General features: G+C 45.6%; 1 protein-coding gene across 1 annotated transcript in view; it reads right to left on the reverse strand.

Moving 5' to 3' along the window:
* Nucleotides 1-17,387, reverse strand: part of DLG3 (discs large MAGUK scaffold protein 3) — a 490,171-nt gene extending 472,784 nt beyond the window's left edge. The window contains exon 1 of the mRNA XM_033945041.1: nt 15,648-17,387. Coding sequence (XP_033800932.1) covers nt 15,648-15,977 — 330 coding nt within the window. The 5' untranslated portion in view covers nt 15,978-17,387. The remainder of the gene's footprint in view (nt 1-15,647) is intronic.
* Between the last annotated feature and the right edge of the window lie 1,704 nt (nt 17,388-19,091).

Consider the following 19,091-nt stretch of genomic DNA (forward strand, 5'->3'; position numbering starts at 1 on the left):
TTGTGTCCAACTTCTCTCCCTTGCTGTTCCTTCCCTCCCTAAATCCCATTATCCACCATCTTTCTCCCACTCCTCTGTTTTTAGACCCATTATTTCTTTCCCCAAAGTCCGGCATATGCATGTATCTTTGAACCCCCCCTTCCCTCCCTCCCTCCATGTACTTCTACACCAGGACCCCTCTCCTGGAAGTCTGTCCCCCCCCTGAAGGCCTGCACCCACCCTGAAGGCCTACACCCCACCCCTGAAGGCCTGAGCCCCCCCTAAGGCCTGTCTCCCCCTGAACCCAAGGTCTGCACCCCCACCTGAAGGCCTGCCCCCCCCAAAGGTCTGTCCCCCCTGAAAGCCTGTCCCCCCTTGAACCTCTGAAGTCCTGCACCCCCACCTGAAGGCCTGTACGTCCCCCTCACTCCCGAAGGACGGTCCCCCCTCCCCCTCCACCTGGGAAGGCCTGTGCGTTCCCCTCTGGCCTCCCTTTACCCGATTCCTGCAGAAAGCAACCTGCAGAAAGGATCACGGGTACTTCAGCGATCCTTGCAGGTTGCCATAGGCCTCCCGAGTTGTCCCTCTGCCGCGGTCCCGCCCCTTCCCTCCATTCATACCTGGGAGATTTTTACCAGATTACTCAGATTCTTTTTGGTGTGTCCATTCCGTTGCCAGTTAAGTGGATCTGTGTCTAAACTTGAATCGCTTTGTTGTGCTTGAAAAGTCTCGTGGATCTTGCACCTTGCAAATCTTGTTCCTTTGGTTTCTTTTTGCTTAGTCGTCTGAGCTCAGAAGTCTCCACTTTCGTTATCTCCTGGTTGGTAGTCGCTTCTGAGTCTCCGGGTTTGGGGTTTTTTTTAAAGAATTGTGTCTTCTTGCCTTCCCTCTCTCAATTCATTTTCTTCCTCCATTTCAGGGAGGTTTGTCACAAGATTCTGTGCAAGGTAGGTTTTTTGGGGGTTTTTTCATTCCCTGCCCGTGATCATGACTTGCATGCATCAAGATTTCGGCTGCTGCCTTTGTTGAGAGTTTCTTTGTAAGAAGTTCCTTTCGCTTTTTTTTTTTTTTTTACGCCGCAGAGCTTATTAGATCAGGGAAGACATACACGTTATGCTTTTGGTAGCTTATCTCGTCCCTGACATCAGAGGAAGGGCGGGACCGCGGCAGAGGGACAACTCGGGAGGCCTATGGCAACCTGCAAGGATCGCTGAAGTACCCGCGATCCTTTCTGCAGGTTGCTTTGTAGAGGAATCGCTAAAGGGAGGCCATGAGAAGGGAAGTTCCCGGGCCATGACTCCAAGGCCGGGAGCACCCCCTCATGGCTTGCACCAGGGGCGGACCGCCCCCCTCTTAGTACGCCACTGCTCCATCCCCAGATCCACCTTTTCTCAACTACCCTTTCATCCTTCATCTCTCCCTCCTTCCCCACCATCCCAGGGTCCACCATCTCTCCCTTTATCTTCCCAACTACCCTCCTATCTGGTATCTCTATCCCCCCTCCACACCATCCCTTGTGTCCAATTTCTCTCCCTTTCTGTTCCTTCCCTCCCTAAATCCCATTTTCCACCATTTAGACCCATTATTTCTTCCCCCCAAAGTCCGGCATATGTACATCTCTTTAAACCCCCCTGCTCTCCCTCCCTCCGTGTACTTCTACACTAGGGCCCCCCTCCCTGAAGGCCTGTCCCCCCCCTGAAGGCCTGTACCCCACCACTGAAGGCCTGCACCCCCCTGAAGGCCTATCTGCCCTCCCTGAAGGCTTGCAACCTCCCCCTGAAGGTCTGTCTGTCACCCCTGAAGGCCTGCCCCCTCCCTGAAGGCCTTCGTGTTCCCCCTTGACCTCCCGCACATCCATTTACCAAATGCCAGCAGCGGAGCAGCCTGCAGAGAAGATCACTGGTACTTTAGTGATCCTTGCAGGTTGCCATAAGCCTCTGACGCGGTCCCGCCCCTCCTCTGACATCAGAGGCAGGATTGTGGCAGAGGGAAGACAGCTCCTGAGGCCTATGGCAACCTGCTAAAATACTGGCGATCCTCTCTGTGGGCCGCTCTGCTGCTGGCATTAGGTAAATGGATACGCGGGAGGCCAGGGAGAAAGCTGGACACCGCAGCACTTCCCGACTGACCCTCCCCCCTCGCCCTCTAAAGCAGGAGCGGCAAGAGGCAAAGCTGCTGATCCTGCTTTAGGGGGCAAGGGGGGAGGGTTAGTCACCGAATTGGAAGGCCAATTTTTTTTGTTTTTAAATCAATTCGAATCGATTCACCCAAAGTGAATCGGTGAATCGGGCAGCACTACTATGTATGTCCATCCTATCATTCTCCCCTGTAAGTCCTGTCTGTCTGTCCAAATTACATTGTAAGCTCTTCAGAGAAGGGACCATCTATTACAGCACTGTGTACACTTTTCACCGCTATAGAAATGATAAATAGTAGTAGTGGTAGTATTGCTACTGAGTAACTTAGGACAGTAAACAAACTGGTTTGGATACTGTCTGGATAGCAGCTCCTCACTCTATCCAAATAGTGCCACAGCAGCTGGCGTTTTGAGAGAAATGGGAGCAAAAGCCTGTTAAGGGACAATTGTATAACTGAAGCAGAAATCAGCATCTGTATGCTTCTATTGAAATGCAGCTATTACACTATCCGTCTTTATTTATTTTAAAATTTCAGAACTGTGAACCAAAAAACACCTCAGCTGATTCTTATGAAATTCCGTGTGTTGAATAAAGTTGGTTTTTTTTATTTATTCAATTTTCGATCCCAATCTCCCAGGGGAACTCAGAACGGTTGACATGAATTTAGTAAGGTACTCTGTCCTGGTGGGCTCACAATCCCTGATGCAATGGGGGGATTAAGTGACTTGGCCAGGGTCACAAGGAGCACCGTGGGTTTCAACCCTCAACCTCAGGATGCTGAGGATGGGATATGTACAGAAGCAGATGATAGTTTGTAAACAGTCTCTGCGGAAAACTGATAAAGAACTTGGTACTGCTAAAAGGTTTCAACGATTGGTGAAAGAATTCCCACAGAAGGGTTGGAACAAGAAACGACCTTGATATGTTGCTACACAAGATCCGAGCAATGGGCACTGTGGATCATAAGCCAAGCAGCGGACAACTGCACTCAATTCACACAAGAGCACATTGACATTATACGAGATCTCGTACTGAGCCAGAAGGATGCATCACAAACACACCAAATAACTCTCCAAATAGCAAGAGAAGCAGGAATAAGCCAAACAACTGTGGTTAGGAGAATTCATGACGATCTGTAATTAAAGTGTCTTAAAAAGCATCAATAGTTAATTTTACACAACAAAGACACACGCCTGAAACGGTGCAAGCAGCTTTTGACCAAGTACCCAGAGCACAGCGTCAGCTTCATCTGGTTTATAGATGAAAAGATATTTACAGTAGCTTCAGCGATTAACACACAGAATGATCGTCTGTATGTGTCTTCCAAAACATTGTAGTGTGAGATTAATGCCAGACGCCTACTACGGATCCACCTGACCTTCAGCCAGTCATGGTCTTAGTCAGAATCTCGAAACTCAGATTCACAGATCTGCTCTTCGTTCATCCTGGAGTTAAGATTAGAGGTCTGCACGGGAACGGGGATTGCAGGAATCCCGCGGGGTCTCTGCAGGGATTCCCCCAGGTCTATGGGACTCCCAAGGGGATGGAACCGGGTTACCGAGGCCTGGAAAGAGAATTAGTAGAAGATAGAGAAAAGCAGAAACTGGGACCAAGATGATGGAAAAACAAAACATCCCACCAGCTACAGCAAGGGAGCTATTCATTTTGAGGGGGGGGGGTGGTGGTAAGCTCAAAATGGGAGGCCCAGCCTCCTCTCATGGTTATGCCACCAATTCTGTTTAGTACAAAATGAAGTACTAGCTCAGTTTGTTTTGGGGTTTCCAGTTCAGTTTGGGCACAAAGTGCCTCTCTCAGTTCTGCTTTAAATGATTTTGATGCTATATTGTTTGATTCTTTACTCATTTCTGCATTATAAACCATTTGTGGACCTCACAAGTTGCCTATCCCAAATGGTGGAACCAGATTTGAGCTTTATATTGCCATAAAATCCAACTCTCTTATTTCTTTTAACAAGAAATGGTCGACACTACAGTCACATGACCTAATGTCTATTCTAATTCTTTCCGGTGATCTATGCATCTCTTATTTCTGTTCACTGTTATTTGCTTATATTGTATTTTATTTAAATAAACTAAGACTTAAAAAAAAAAATAAAAAAAAAAATCAAAACTGTCAGAAGTAATTGCTGCTTTTTATGGAGACAGGTAACTTTTATGGGGGGACGGAGGAGATTCTGGCGGAGACAGGCGAGATTTCTGTCCCTGTGCAACTCTCTAGTTAAGATCAACGGCACATGCTACTGGGATGTTCTCTTGATGCAGAAGCTGTTGCTAGCAATCTTTCGCATGTCGGGAGACTGATTCATCTTCCAACAGGACAATGCCCCGGCACATCGGGCAAAGAACACCGTAGAACTGCTACATTGGGAGACCCCAAACTTCATTGGTCCAGACTTCTAACTTTTGAGTTCACCAGACCTAAACCCAGCTGACTACCGGATCTGGGGGCTGATACAGGAATGCATCTACCAGACTGCAATATCTGATGTCGAAGACCTTAAACAGCACCTTATCTCTGTTTGGGCTGACACACTAAATTTCATAAGAATCAGCTAATTTCTGTGAAAGATACAACAAAAATATTTTGGTGGGGTTTTTTCGGATCACAGTATAGAAACATATCATAAAAAACAAACAAAAAAACCCCTAAAATGCATATACTGTATATCATCAAATTATTTATTCACTCAACCTATAATTAAATTCTGAAATTCATTGTCGGAAAATATGGTGAAACCAGTTAGCTTGAGACCAGCTCAAGCGTGGGTCAAACAGGAGAAACTTTTTTGATAGTGTTTCAGCAGGAATCGCCTTTCTCAAGAGTTGAATGTCAATGGTCTTCTGATTACTATAATGAAAATTAACCAATATGAAGGAGTAATAGAGCACAATTGATCTGTGTGGCAGAAAGCTGCTAGTGACTGTGGCTAGCGTATGTCAATGTTGAGTCTTCTATCGCAACTATCAATAAAGTTTCTCCTATTTGACCCAAGTTTGAGCTGGTAACATCTCTCCCTCATGACTCCTGTGTTTTTTTCTGCTGCTTTTGTCATAGAGATCTCTTGGGCTTTTCTTCAGTGTCTGAAAGCAGTTAGCTTAGCAGGGTTTAAAAAAGGGTTGGCTAATTTCCTAAAACAGAAGTCCATAAGCCATTCTTAAGATGGAATTGGGGAAATCCACTGCTTATTCCAAGGATATGCAGCATAAAATCTATTTTACTCTTTGGGATCTTGTCAGGTACTCGTGACGTGGTTTGGCCACTGTTGGAAAAAGGATGCTGGGCTTGATGGTCTGTCAGGCTGTCATAAGAACATAAGAATTACCGCTGCTGGGTCAGACCAGTGGTCCATCATGCCCATTAGTCCGCTCAGCTGTGGCCCTCTGGTCAAAGACCAGCACCCTAACCGAAACTAGCCCTAACAGCGCATGTTCTTGTTCAGCAGGAACTTGTTGAACTTTGTCTTGAATCCCTGGAGGGTGTTTTCCCCTATAACAGCCTCCGGAAGAGCGTTCCAGCTTTCTACCTCTCTCTGGGTGAAGAAGAACTTCCTTACGTTTGTACAGAATCTATCCCTTTCAACTTTAGAGAGGGCCCTCTCGTTCTCCCTACCTTGAAGAGGGTGAACAACCTGTCCTTATCTACTAAGTCTATTCCCTTCAGTACCTTGAATGTTTCCATCATGTCCCTTCTGTTCGAGGCCCAGTTTCTCTAATCTTTCACTGTACGGCAGCTCCTCCAACCCCTTAACCATCTTAGTTGCTCTTCTCTGGAGCCTTTCAAGTAGTACCGTGTCCTTCTTCATGTACGGCGACCAGTGCTGGATGCAGTACTCCAAGTGAGGGCGCACCATGGCCCGGTACAGTGGCATGATAATCTTCTCTGATCTGTTCGTTATCCCCTTCTTTATCATTCCTAGCATTCTGCTTGCCCTTCTGCTTGCCCTTTATGCTGCCGCCGCACATTGTGCAGACAGCTTCATCGACTTGTCGATCAGAACTCCCAAGTCTTTTTCCTGGGAGGTCTCTCCAAGTACCACCCCAGACATCCTGTATTTGTGCATGAGATTTTTGTTACCGACATGCATCACTTTGCACTTATCCACGTTGAACCTCATTTGCCATGTTGATGCCCATTTCTCGAGCTTGATTATGTCACTTTGTAGATCTTCGCAATCCCCCTGCGTTTTCACTACTCTGAATAACTTCATAACGTCCGCAAATTTAATCACCTCACTCATCGTACCTATGTCCAGATCATTTATAAAGATGTTGAAGAGCACAGGTCCAAGCACCGAGCCCTGCAGCACCCAACTGGTGACGCTCTTCCAGTCCGAGTATTGTCCATTTACCCCCACTCTCTGTTTCCTATGCTCCAGCCAGTTTTTAATCCACATGAGTATTTCACCCTCGATTCCATGGCTTGCAATTTTCCGAAGTAGTCGTTCATGCAGGGAGGAGCCAACGGCTAGGCGATCACTGCCTAGAGGAGTAGGGCTGCAAGGATAGTCGGAGGCAGTTGAGGAGAGTCGGGAGCAGGAGGGAGATCAGAGAGTGAGAAGGCAGAAGACAGTGAGGGGCAGAGGCGAGAGATAGCTCTGCCCACCCCTCTAACATCAGCACAACATTGAAGCCGAGCTCTCCCTGAAAAGAGGAGAAGTCAATGGCGCGCAGCCGTTCGGTGCGCTTCAAAGGCGAGCGGCAAAGGCGCTCGCCTTAGCGAGATTTGCTTTGCGAAGGGCCTCAAGAAGGGCAGAGTCATTACACCTGAGGACACCGAGGAAGGACAGCAAGGTAAGGACGCCAACAAATAACACAGCTAAATAACCAAACAAGGACAGAAAAGCAAAAACACAGCAGACGCAGAGGGCACATACATACGAAACAACAGCAGGACGCACGCAAACTGCTGACATAGTTAGGAACACCAGCACTAACCAACACAGAACACTAGTCAACACTAGACAAACGCGGCACATTAGGATTGCAATACAGGGAAAAAACATATAACTAGGGAATAGGGAAGTAGCAAGCAGCAGGCACAGAAGAGAACACACACTCACACAAACAAAAAGGTACCAGTGAAATAATAGAGAATACTCCAAAAAGGCGGACAGCAATGGAAGCAGAGGGAATCCAGAAGATGAACTTTCCACTGTTCTGCACAGTCTGCCATATGTATGACTACCTCCCCTCGGGAAGGCAGTCATATGTGGTGGACACCTGGAATGCGCTTCCAGAGGACGTTATAAGGCAGAGTACGGTACTGGGGTTCAAGAAAGGATTGGACAAATTCCTACTGGAAATGGGGATAGAGGGGTATAGATAGAAGATTACTGCACAGGTCCTGGACCTGTTGGGCCGCCGCGTGAGCGGACTGCTGGGCACGATGGACCTCGGGTCTGACCCAGCAGAGGCATTTCTTATGTTCTTATGTATGCGGTCGGTGTCAGGAGCTGAAAAGCTTGAAGAAGTAAGTTGGGCAACTGAAGGACAGGATACAGGAACTGGAAGGACTTTACATCGCAGAAGACCCAATCAAGACAGCTGAAAACTTCATGAGAGAGAGACACATTGAAGAAGAAGTCAGGGAGCTCGAGGAGTTTATTGAGGAGGCCTACAGGAGGAGGATGGAAGAACACGAAATCAGAGGAAAGATGAAGATACATCCACATGGAATGGAGAACAAGAGGAAGATGACTCCAAGGAAGAAACCCACAGAGGAATCCCGCAGGAAGGGGAGGCAAGGTCTTGCCGATACCTAGAAGAAGAAGCAGCGAAGCACACTGAGGACATAGACCTACGACCAGAGCGAAAACCGAAGAAGGGAAAGTCTGCGATCCTAGTGGGAGACTCAATCTTAAGGCAAGTTGATAGCCACATAGTAGGAGGGAGAGAGGATCGACTAGTGACCTGCCTCCAAGGAGAAAGAGCAAAAGACATCGTCGACAAAATTGAAAAGATCCTAGAAGGAGCAGAGACGAAAGAGATACAATGATGATCCACATCGGGACAAATGATGTCAGCAGGAGAGACTACAGTAGAAATGCACTGATAGAACAGTTCACGATTCTGGGAAGGAAGTTGAAGATGAGGACTCAGAAGATTGTGTTTTCAGAGATCCTACCAGTACCGAGGGCAGATGTGAAGAGGCAGATGGAACTACAATCAATAAATGCATGGATGAGGAGAGGGTGTGAGGAAGAGGGGTTCCACTTCGTGAGGAACTGGACAACGTTTTGGGGCAAGAGCAAGCTCTTCAGGAGACATGGACTGCATCTGAGCGTGGCAGGAACTAGACTTCTAGCAAACACATCAGGAGAGGAATAGAGCAGGATTTAAACTAAGAAGAAGGGGAAAGCCGACAGTCGACCAAGTGTCGACGATTCGGAAGAAGGTATCCCGAGAGGATACTGAATGGGAAAAATGCTGGAAAGACACAACGGGCAAAAAACAAGAGTTGATAGATCAAGAAGAGGATGATAAGAAGATCGTAGCACAGGAAAAGAAAATGAAGACAAAAAAATACCAGGACTTAAATTGCATGTATACTAATGCAAGGAGCCTAAGGAATAAAATGGGAGAACTGGAAGTCATGGCCAATAAAGAGAACCTAGACATCATTGGGGTCTCCGAAACATGGTGGAATGAAGAAAACAAATGGGACATAGCACTGCTGGGGTACAAACTCTGTCGCGAAGTCAGGTCAGGTCAGAAAGGAGGAGGAATAGCCCTATACATAAAAGAAAACATACACTCGACCAGAGTGGATACAGCAGCACCGACCAACAAATTGGAATCACTATGGGTTAAAATACCGGGAAGGAAAGGGCCCGAGATAAGGATGGGCCTGTATTATCGTCCATCTGGGCAAACGATGAAAAAAATGAAAGCTGAGATGAAGCGAGAATGCAAAAGCGGTAACACAATTGTTATTGGAGACTTCAACTATCCCAGGATAGACTGGAGTTTTTTGGGGGGATATGAAGAAGTCTATTCTGGCGCATTTCCAAATGCACGGGCAAACAGTGAGAATTACTGTGCATTGCTGTGAAATAAACTTAAACCTGCAATTTGCAGCAAAAGAAGAGGAATGTTGTCCAAAACAGTCTTGCTGCATCATGACAATGGACATCCTCCTACAGCAGCAGCAACAGAAGTGACAATGCAACAGCTTGGGTTCGAACATCTACCACATCCTCCTTACAGCCCAGATCTGGCACTTATCAATTATCACATCTTTGGTCCACTGAAGGAAATGCTGCGATGTTGCAGATTCACGTCTGATGATGAAGTAAAGGAAGCAGTGCTTACCTGGCTTTGGGAGCAGCTGAAAAACAACTTCTCTGCAGGAATGCAGAAGCTAGTTAAATGACACAACAAATGCATCGTCTTGCATGGGGACTATATGGAAAAGTGATATGTTCAATTGCTCACAGTTACTTCTATTAAAGGTGTTAAATGTATTTTGCCTTTACTTTTTGATTTACTCACATACATACTGGCTATACCTTTTCAACAGTAAATATTACTGTCTGCAAAAACTTCTTACTTGGAAACTCACAATGTGCTAGGGAGACCAGATTCTTGGAGGCTATACAGGATTGCTTCATGGAGCAGCTTGTCAGAGAACCGACGAGAGGGAATACCACTCTGGATCTAATCCTTAATGGGCTAAGAGGACCTGCAAAAGTGGAAGTAGTGGGACCGCTGGGAAACAGCAATCACTGTTCAAAGTTGAATTATCGAAGGGAAAGAGAACCACAGCGACAACTTTTAACTTCAAGAAAGGAAACTACGAAGCGATGAGAGTAATGGTAAGAAAGAAACTTAGGAACAGCTCAAAGAAATTGCAGACTGTAGAGCAAGCCTGGTCTTTATTCAAGGACACGGTGAGCAAGGCGCAAAATCTGTATATCCCCAGATTTAGAAAAGGGTGCAAAAAGAGCCGAACAAAAGACCCAGCGTGGATAACTAAAGAGGTGAAGAAAGCGATAGGAGATAAGAAAAATTCATTCCGGAAATGGAAAAAGGAAAAAACCGAGGAGAACTCGAAAGAGCACAGGAAGCATCAAAAAGAATATCACCTCATGGTTGGAAGAGCAAAAAGAGAATATGAAGAGAGGCTAGCCAGGGAAGCACGAAATTTCAAACCGTTCTTCAGATATGTTCAAGGGAAGCAGCTGGCAAGGGAGGAGGTGGGACCGCTGGATGACGGAAATAGGAAAGGAGTGGTGAAGTAGGAAAAAGAAGTGGCGGATAGACTAAACATGTTCTTTTCATCAGTATTTACAAAAGAGGACACATCCAACGTGCCGGAACCTGAAAAAATCTTCAAAGGAGATCAAGCTGAAAAATTAACATCCATGGAGGTAAGCCTTGAAGACATACGCAAGCAGATAGATAGATTAAAAACTGATAAATCTCCGGGCCCGGACGGAATCCACCCTAGGGTATTGAAAGAACTAAAGGAGGAAATAGCGGAACTACTACAGCAGATTTGTAATCTATCCCTGAAAACAGGCGTGATCCCGGAGGATTGAAAGATAGCTAATGTTACGCCCATCTTTAAAAAAGGATCGAGAGGTGACCCGGGGAACTACAGACCGATAAGTTTGACTTCGGTTCCAGGGAAGATGGCGGAAGCGCTGATAAAAGACAGCATCGATGAGCATCTAGAAAGAAATAAACTTATGAAAACAAGCCAACATGGCTTTTGCAAGGGAAGATTGAGCTTAACGAACTTATTGCACTTCTTCAAAGAAATTAACAAACGGATGGACAAAGGGGACCCCATAGACATCGTATACTTAGATTTCCAAAAATCTTTGATAAGGTAACCCATGAACGCCTACTATGGAAACTGAAGAATCATGGGGTGGAAGGAGATATACATAGATGGATCAAGAATTGGTTGGCGGGTAGAAAGCAAAGGGTAGGAGTGAAGGGCCACTACTCGGACTGGAGGAGGGTCACGAGTGGTGTTCCGCAGGGGTCGGTACTCGGACCACTGCTGTTCAATGTATTTATAAATGATCTAGAAACAGGGACAAAGTGCGAAGTAATAAAATTCGCAGACGAAACAAAACTATTTAGTGGAGTTAGGACTAGAGGACTGCAAAGATTTACAAAGGGACCTGAACAAACTAGGAGAGTGGGCGACGAGATGTCAGATGAAGTTCAATGTAGAGAAATGTAAAGTCTTGCATGTAGGAAACAGAAACCCGAAGTACAGCTATACGATGGGAGGACTGTTATTGGGTGAGAGTACCCAAGAAAGGGACTTGGGAGTAATAGTGGACAAGACAATGAAGCCGTCGGCACAGTGCGCAGCAGCCGCTAAGAGAGCAAATAGAATGCTAGGTATAATCAAGAAAGATATTACAACCAGAATGAAAGAAGTTAGCCTGCCATTGTAGTGGGCGATGGTGCGCCCACATCTGGAGTACTACGTCCAATATTAGTCGCCGTACCTTAAGAAGGATATGGCGATACTCAAGAGGGTTCAGAAGAGAGCGACACATTTGATAAAAGGTATGGAAAACCTTTCATATGCTGAAAGATTAGAGAAACTGGGGCTCTTTTCCCTAGAAAAGTGGAGACTTAGAGGGGACATGATAGAGACTTCCTTAAATGAAGTTTTCTTGTATCTGATCGCTTCCTTCACCTCTACAGTGAGCCACGCCGGTTCTTTGTTCTTTTTCCTCATGGATCCCTTGTTGATATGTGGTATATATAGATTTTGCGCCTCGGTGATTGTGTCCTTAAAAAGGGGCCAAGCTTGCTCTGGTGTTTTTACAGTGCTTATCCTCTTCTTAATCTTCTTCCCTACCATGAGTCTTATCCCTTCGTAATTCCCTTTTCGGAAGTTCAGTGCTGTGGCTGTCATTTTGGACCGATGTTTCTCCCCTGCATCCAGATCAAAGCGGATCATATTGTGATCACTGCTTCCCAGCATCCCTTCTACTTCTGCATTTTGTGCCGGTCCTCGTAGGCCATTTAGAATTAAGTCCAGTCCCAGTATGGCAACTCTTATGTTCTTATGTAAGCTCTTCTGCATGCGCCTGGCATTTCTGTAAATGCTAATATTGTACGATATGAACACACAAACAGCTCTTAAATTTAGGCACAAAGTTATAGAATGAGGGGGTAAATGGGGATTTTTTTGTCATATGGTGACAAGCTGCAAACAAAAACAAACTGGCTTCTTCCTTGCATCTTTAGATTTGGGCTGGCATTAGCTCATTTCAATATTGTCGGCCCCATTGCACACAGATAAACTGAATGAATTTTTTTTTCTGTGCAGAAATGCAGAGGTCCTTATTTCATCTGCCCCAGCTTTGCACTGTTCCCCCTAACACTAGGATGCTTTCCTTAACACCCAAACCATTGCTCTCAGCTGCTACTGTGGCTGGCATCCATTTTACGTCTGCTCAGAAAGAAGCCTCTGTGATTGTGAATCCAGCAGAAGCCCCGGCTTCTGCGCTTCACTCTTCCATGAAACAGAAGGTGAGGCTGCAGTAATTATTCTAAGGGCCTTGTCCCCCCCTTACATCGTAGCTCTGGCCCTGGGAGAAAGAAGGTGATCTAGTGACAGACAAGCGAGAGGCACTGACAGAAAGGGAAACAGAAGGAGGCCAGAAACATTATCTGAGCAGACAGGACTGACAAGCCCCAGAGCCCTAAATTCTTTGTTATTTCTCTCCAGTACCTGAATTCTTGGGGGGGGGTCAGGGCTTTCTACACTGCTTTGGCAGCACATGCTACAGACTGGTTTAGATAATTGCATGCAATATGTGGATGTGTTTGTTTCAGCTGGAAGAAGAATGAACGGCTCTGGCTTCACAGTTATTCAGGGCAATCCCTTACAGAAGTGCAATTGAGAGCAGCTCTCCTGAAGGGAGAAAGGAGAATCGATCTGAAAGAGTGTCGTCCAGCCTCCATTTTAGTTGTTCAGAAACAGCCAGGCTCCATCCATTTTCTACGCTGGGTGTGGAAAGGCCCTAAGTACTGTTAATACACATGACAGTACAGCATATGAAGAGACAGAGGATCCTCCAGTAGCAAGAAATGCAGCCGTAGAAAGACACCAATTGCTTGAACTAGCCTGCTTTCAGAAAATCATATTATACCTTATGAATTCCAAAAGGAAGCTCTCTTTGGCACTGAAGAAATAAAACGGCTGAAAGCCTGCCTCACACTCCATCACACGCTGTCACAGCATTGCCTTCACTCACACTCCTGCACAAAGTATTACAGTATGTATTTATTTCTTCAATTTTCTATACAGTTCTCCCAGGGGAGCTGAGAACAGTTTACATGAATTTATTCAGCATCCTCACACAACGCCACAACAATGCTACAGTACTGCACTGAAACACTATCTCAGCATACATTACCACAAAACCACCCTCACACACTGTCAGCAGTGCCCATGCTAAGATGCTCCAGCCCAGCTTACATTGGTGTACTCGTACCATAACAGTCCATTTGTCCATCAACTCTCAGCCAGTTCTTTCTCTGGCTGTCTGCCTTATACTTCCAATCATCTATCATTAACCATGCCCGCCACCTTTCTGTCCTTATAGCCATCACTATCCATGTATTTCTCTGTCCATCCATCCAGACATCATTCTTCACTGCCTATCCATGATCCATCCAGGTAGCCATCATCTGTTTCTCCACCTGGCCATCCCTCTATCATCCAACACCATCCATGTATTTCTCTGGCCGGCCATCATCCGTCACAATCCATCCATCAGCTACCTATGTAGTTCTCCATTCATTCATCCATCATCCATTGCTATCCATGTGTTTATCCAACTCTCTGTCCACCATCATCCATCTGTCAACCACTGCTGTCCACATATTTCTTCATCTCTTATCCAGTGATTCCATCCACTCCATGTTTTTTGGCCCAGCAGTTTCCCCCTGTTCCTGTGGGCTTCCAGCTATATTGTAACTAAACTCTACTTGGATTATGGCACCATGAGTCTTAATTGGCAAATGCCAAGGGCTTCTATCCTACCTTTAATGGTTTATGATTTATTAATTTGTAACACTTAAGACCTAGGTGATAACTGCAGCCACAGTCCACATCTCTCCTAGAACCTAGTACCAGTATAATGATGAGTTTAATCTCAAGATGTCATCAGTGTTTAGTAACAGAGACTTTCTCTCTCACAGGTGTGACTACTAAGGCTGTGCTTTTATTTATAAGGAAACTGCTCTTTTAATTTTGATTTTATAATGGTATCAATAAAAAAATGAACAAAATTATTTTCATTCTCATGATTGAAACATTCAAGATAATGAAGGGAATAGACTTAGTAGATAAAGACAGGTTGTTTACCCTCTCTAAAGTTAAAAGAGGATAGATTCCGTACAAACGTAAGGAAGTTCTTCACCCAGAGAGTGGAGGCTGTTGTAAGGGAAAACACCCTTCAGGGATTCAAGACAAAGTTAGACAAGTTCCTGCAGAACCAGAACGTACACAGATAGGGCTAGACTCAATTAAGGCACTGGTCTTTGATCTAAGGGCCGCTGTGGGAGCAGACTGCTGGGCATGATGGACCACTGGTCTGACCTAGCAGCAGCAATTCTTATGTTTTCATGAAAAAAAAAAAAGTAGGCCTCATAATTAAAAAAGCTCTGCCACGATCTCTGCTTATCTCTTTCAGCTCCTATCCCCTTTTCCCAGACCCTCTTACCCTGGGGCATGATGAGCCCCCTATGAGTAGCATTGATCATCTGCTGTATAACCAAATCACACTGACCCCTTGGTTGGCTAGCACCATTTTCTTGTATAGCTCAGGCTTGCATCATTTGTATTAGCTGTGTTGAGAGGATATGAGTGACTAGGGATTGCCCCTGCGCTGGAAAAGCTGCCAGGACCAATTGATAGGGTAAGCAGATTGAGGGAAAGCCCAGAAAACAGGTTTTAAAGGGGGATTCGGACATGGAGTGGGTTTTCATTGTTTTGTGTTAATATTGTCTGTTTGAAATAAATGAAACAAAGAATATCTGTGCACACTCCTTCTGAATATTACATTTCTAGCTTCCATGAGGAACAAAATCATAAGCATGCAATATGTAGTATAGCCACAAAGCCATTGGGCCAGACCAGCTCTGGCCTGTCTCTATGCATCTGTCCATCCACAGATTCTTGTTTATCTATGGATGATCTATATGTCTCTCCATCTACAGAACTGGCAGAATGCCAGGCTGGAAAGTTCATACTCTAAGCCACCATATATAACAATTATACAGCTACACAAGCACATGATATATTGACTTCCATTTTCCAACAGTAAATAATGAACATAGATATTTATATTCACATATACAAATTCAGATACACATATGCCGAGTGGAGATATCCTACATCCACATGTCACCTCTGCATCTTTTCTGTGCTTTTACGTTCAGAAGAAGAAAGAAAGATAAGAGCTCCACTCCTAGGGCAAGAGAGACTTCAAGGAAGGCTGAAAGGGGAAGCACAAGAATCTCTTACCTGTTCATACCAGTCACGGTTTGAGCATGTGCACTCAGGCCACCAGTTTGTGCTGTTCCCATTCATTTTGGGGGTGCAACTCTTGACAGGAGTCTTAGCTGGGGTGGGCCCACTTTCCCGGGCTGTGGGGATGACTTTGGTTTTACTCCTGGGGGTGGATGCTGCTGCGGCCTGAGATGGCAAAGTCTGTGAGCTGTACCCTCCATATCCCACTCCGTATGGATCTTGCTGCCATTCTGTGTAGGTTGGAGGTTCCATCCGTCGCAGAGCATTCATTCTTGATACCTCATAGCACTCAGGACATTTGCAGCAGTGATGGTGTGTATGCATATTCCTGTTCTGAGCCCACACAGCCCCCCCCCCCCTGAGAAACAGCAGCCACCTTTTCCCACGCTCTGCTCACTTCTCTTTATACAGCCTTTTCTCTTTTTTGCAAATATGGTCCAGGCTTTTCTGTATAAAAATTCTCTAGGTGTAAGTTTTTGCAATTTTTAATTCTAAATAGTCTAAAAACAGTTAAAAATCCAGGTTTGACACTCTTCTTTTTCAATCGCTGTCAGCAATGACCAGGTTGCAGGCTTCTCTCCCCTCTCTGCTCTTATTTCTCTGTTTTGCTTGGCAGGGCTGTGCTGTGATGGAACGCTCTGGTGCTGAGACTCATTTTTTCAGGCGGGGAGAGAGCTGCTTCTCGGAGACGAAAGGGCTTCAGGCTTCTGCTGCTTCTAGTCCCTGTGATGAGCCGAAAGAAAGCCCAAGCATCCTTGCTCGCTCCTGCATCACTGCTCTCCCGGCTCCAACCAATCAGAGCATGGCAGCAGCAGCAGAAGCAACCTCAGCACCAGCAGCATGAAGCAGGGTGGCTCTGCATTCTTAAAGGCACAGGTACATCACAGTGGCCAGGCTCAGGATCTCAAAGAAGGTACCAAAATAGATTGCGATGCACTTTGGCTGTATGGAGTCCAAAGCATTTAGAAATTCATCAGCATGGGAATAGAATCAGACAAATTTATGAAAAAGAGAAATTCTCATTGATTTTCTAGAAGCTTGGTAAGAAAATGCATTAGGCATTGGTTCCATTTACCAGCTTGAAAAGGGTTCTCAGTTCATTCCCCAGTCCTAGAAGCCAACTTTTCAAAATGATTTGACCCCTCCCTGGACACAGTCAGACTGTTTGCTCAATATTGGAGAACTACCTCCATGCTAGGAAAATCTGACTGGCTGAGGACTGGGTTGAAACCCCTGTTATACATGTATTAATACCCTTCATCTCTACACCAGGAAAGCACCTCATTATCCCAGGTCAAGCAGGCAGCATATTCTCAACATGTGGGTGACGTCATCCACGGAGCCCCAAAACGGACAGCCTCGCAAGCAGACTTGCTTGAAGAATTTTCAGAAAGTTTGCGAGTGCTGCACTGCCGAACATAGGTCACGCGTCTCCTCTGAGGTACCTCAGTTCTCATTTTTCCGCGGAGCTAATAAGCACCTGTTTTCTCAGTTCTGCCCCAAATTCGAGTTGTGCCTTCTCGCACCGCGGCTTTTCTTCTTTATTTCTTCTTTTTGTGAGTCGCTGTGCGACGCTCCTCTTTTGTTTTTAAATCTTTATTGATTTTCAAACTTTGATAGTGCAATACAAATAGTAAATCAGAAAAACTGCACAAAACACGCTATTAACTATAACAATTATTGCATTAAACAATCATTTTCTCCCATCCTCATCTTCATTCTTAATATAATAATATATATGATGTGATTTCAAATTATAACTAAATTTAACTATCAAAATACATTTCCCTCCCTGGATGTGTAAGGAAATCTTAATGAAAAAGAAAGAAACATAATCCTTATCATAATGTCATAAAATTAGTCAATGGTCTCCATACATCATTAAAGGCGCTCCTCTTAATAAAAAAAAGAACTTTGGGTTTTTTTCATCGGTACTAGTCCGGCGGGACTTGGGCTCAGGCCCTGCTGCCGGCCCTCATGTGGCTGCAGCTGTCCTTTTTTCTATGTCCTGGCGTGCTACAGGATTTAAAAGGTGGTGGTAGTGCAACCGGGCGATTTCACTCACCGACCCGCACCATTGGTGTATTAAGTGCTTAGGACCTGAACATTGCTATTTCCTCTACCGCGGTCCCGCCCCTCCTCTGACATCAGAGATAGGATCGCGGCAGAGGAAACAGCTCCGAAGACCTATGGCAGTTTGCAAAGATCGCTAGCACCGCGATCTTCTCTGCAGGCTGCTCATATTAGGTAAATGGTACGCAGGAGGCCAGGGGGAACACGCAGGCCTTCCAGGGGTGTGTGTGGGTGCAGTCCGTGGGGGTGGGGGGTGGGACAGGCCTTCAGGGTGGACAGGCAGGCCTTCAGGAGGGACAGGACTTCGGGGGGGTGCAGGCCTTTAAGGGGGGTAGAAGCCTTCAAGGGGGGGGGGACAGACCTTCAGGGATGATGGCACAGGCCTTCAGGGGGGACAGGCAGGCCTTCAGGGGTGGGGTGCAGGCCTTCAGGGGAGGACAGACCTTCAGGGGAGAGGGACCCTGGTGCAGAAGTACACGGAGGGAGGGAGGGAATGGTGGGGTTCAAAGAGACATACATATGCTGGACTTTGGGGGGGAAGAAATAATGGCTCTAAAAAGAGAGGAGTGGGAGAGAGATGGTGGACAATGGGATTTAGGGAGGGAGAGAAGGAACAGAAAGGGAGAGAAGTTGGACACAAGGGATGGTGTGGAGGGGGGATTGAGATACTGGATAGGAGGGTAGTTGAGAAAAGAATGGGAGAGATGGTGGACCCTGGGGTGGTGGGGAAGGAGGAAGAGATGCTGGATGAAAGGGTAGTTGAGAAAAGGTGGATCTGTGGATGGAGATGAAAAAAAGGAAAGATGCCAGACCTCCGGGGGAGGGAAGGGAAACAAAAGGGGAGGACAGAGATGGCAGATGGATGGTTAGCACGGAGAAAGAAGAAAGAAGGAGACTCTGGCAAGCAAGTTATCAGAAGATAACCAGAGCCTGGGACCAACAAGATTTGAATATTGACCAGACAACAAAAAGTAGAAAAACTAATTTTATGTTCTGTTTTATGATTACAATATGCCAGAGCTAGGATTTAACAGAGAGAGGAAAAGTCTTTTTTGTTTGTTTATTTTGTTTACACCACATTATCAGTGTGGTTAGGAGAAGGCAAAGGGGGTGAAGAGGCTATAAAATAAACCCACCAGGATGTTTGAAAAAAAAAAACAAAAAACAAACAACACCCAATTGGGCAGGAAAATCGAATCGAATCGAATCGAAAAATCAATTCAATAGGCTGAATCGAATCGAATCAAATTTTTTTTTCCTGAATCGGGCAGCATTAATCTCCATATTCCCATTTTCCCAGGCCACTGGAAATATCTGAAGTTCCATGTTTTAGAGCAGCATTTCCAGTTTATGACACTGCCTTTT

This window comes from Geotrypetes seraphini, chromosome 5 (genome assembly GCF_902459505.1).
Source record: "Geotrypetes seraphini chromosome 5, aGeoSer1.1, whole genome shotgun sequence".
NCBI lineage: Eukaryota > Metazoa > Chordata > Amphibia > Gymnophiona > Dermophiidae > Geotrypetes > Geotrypetes seraphini.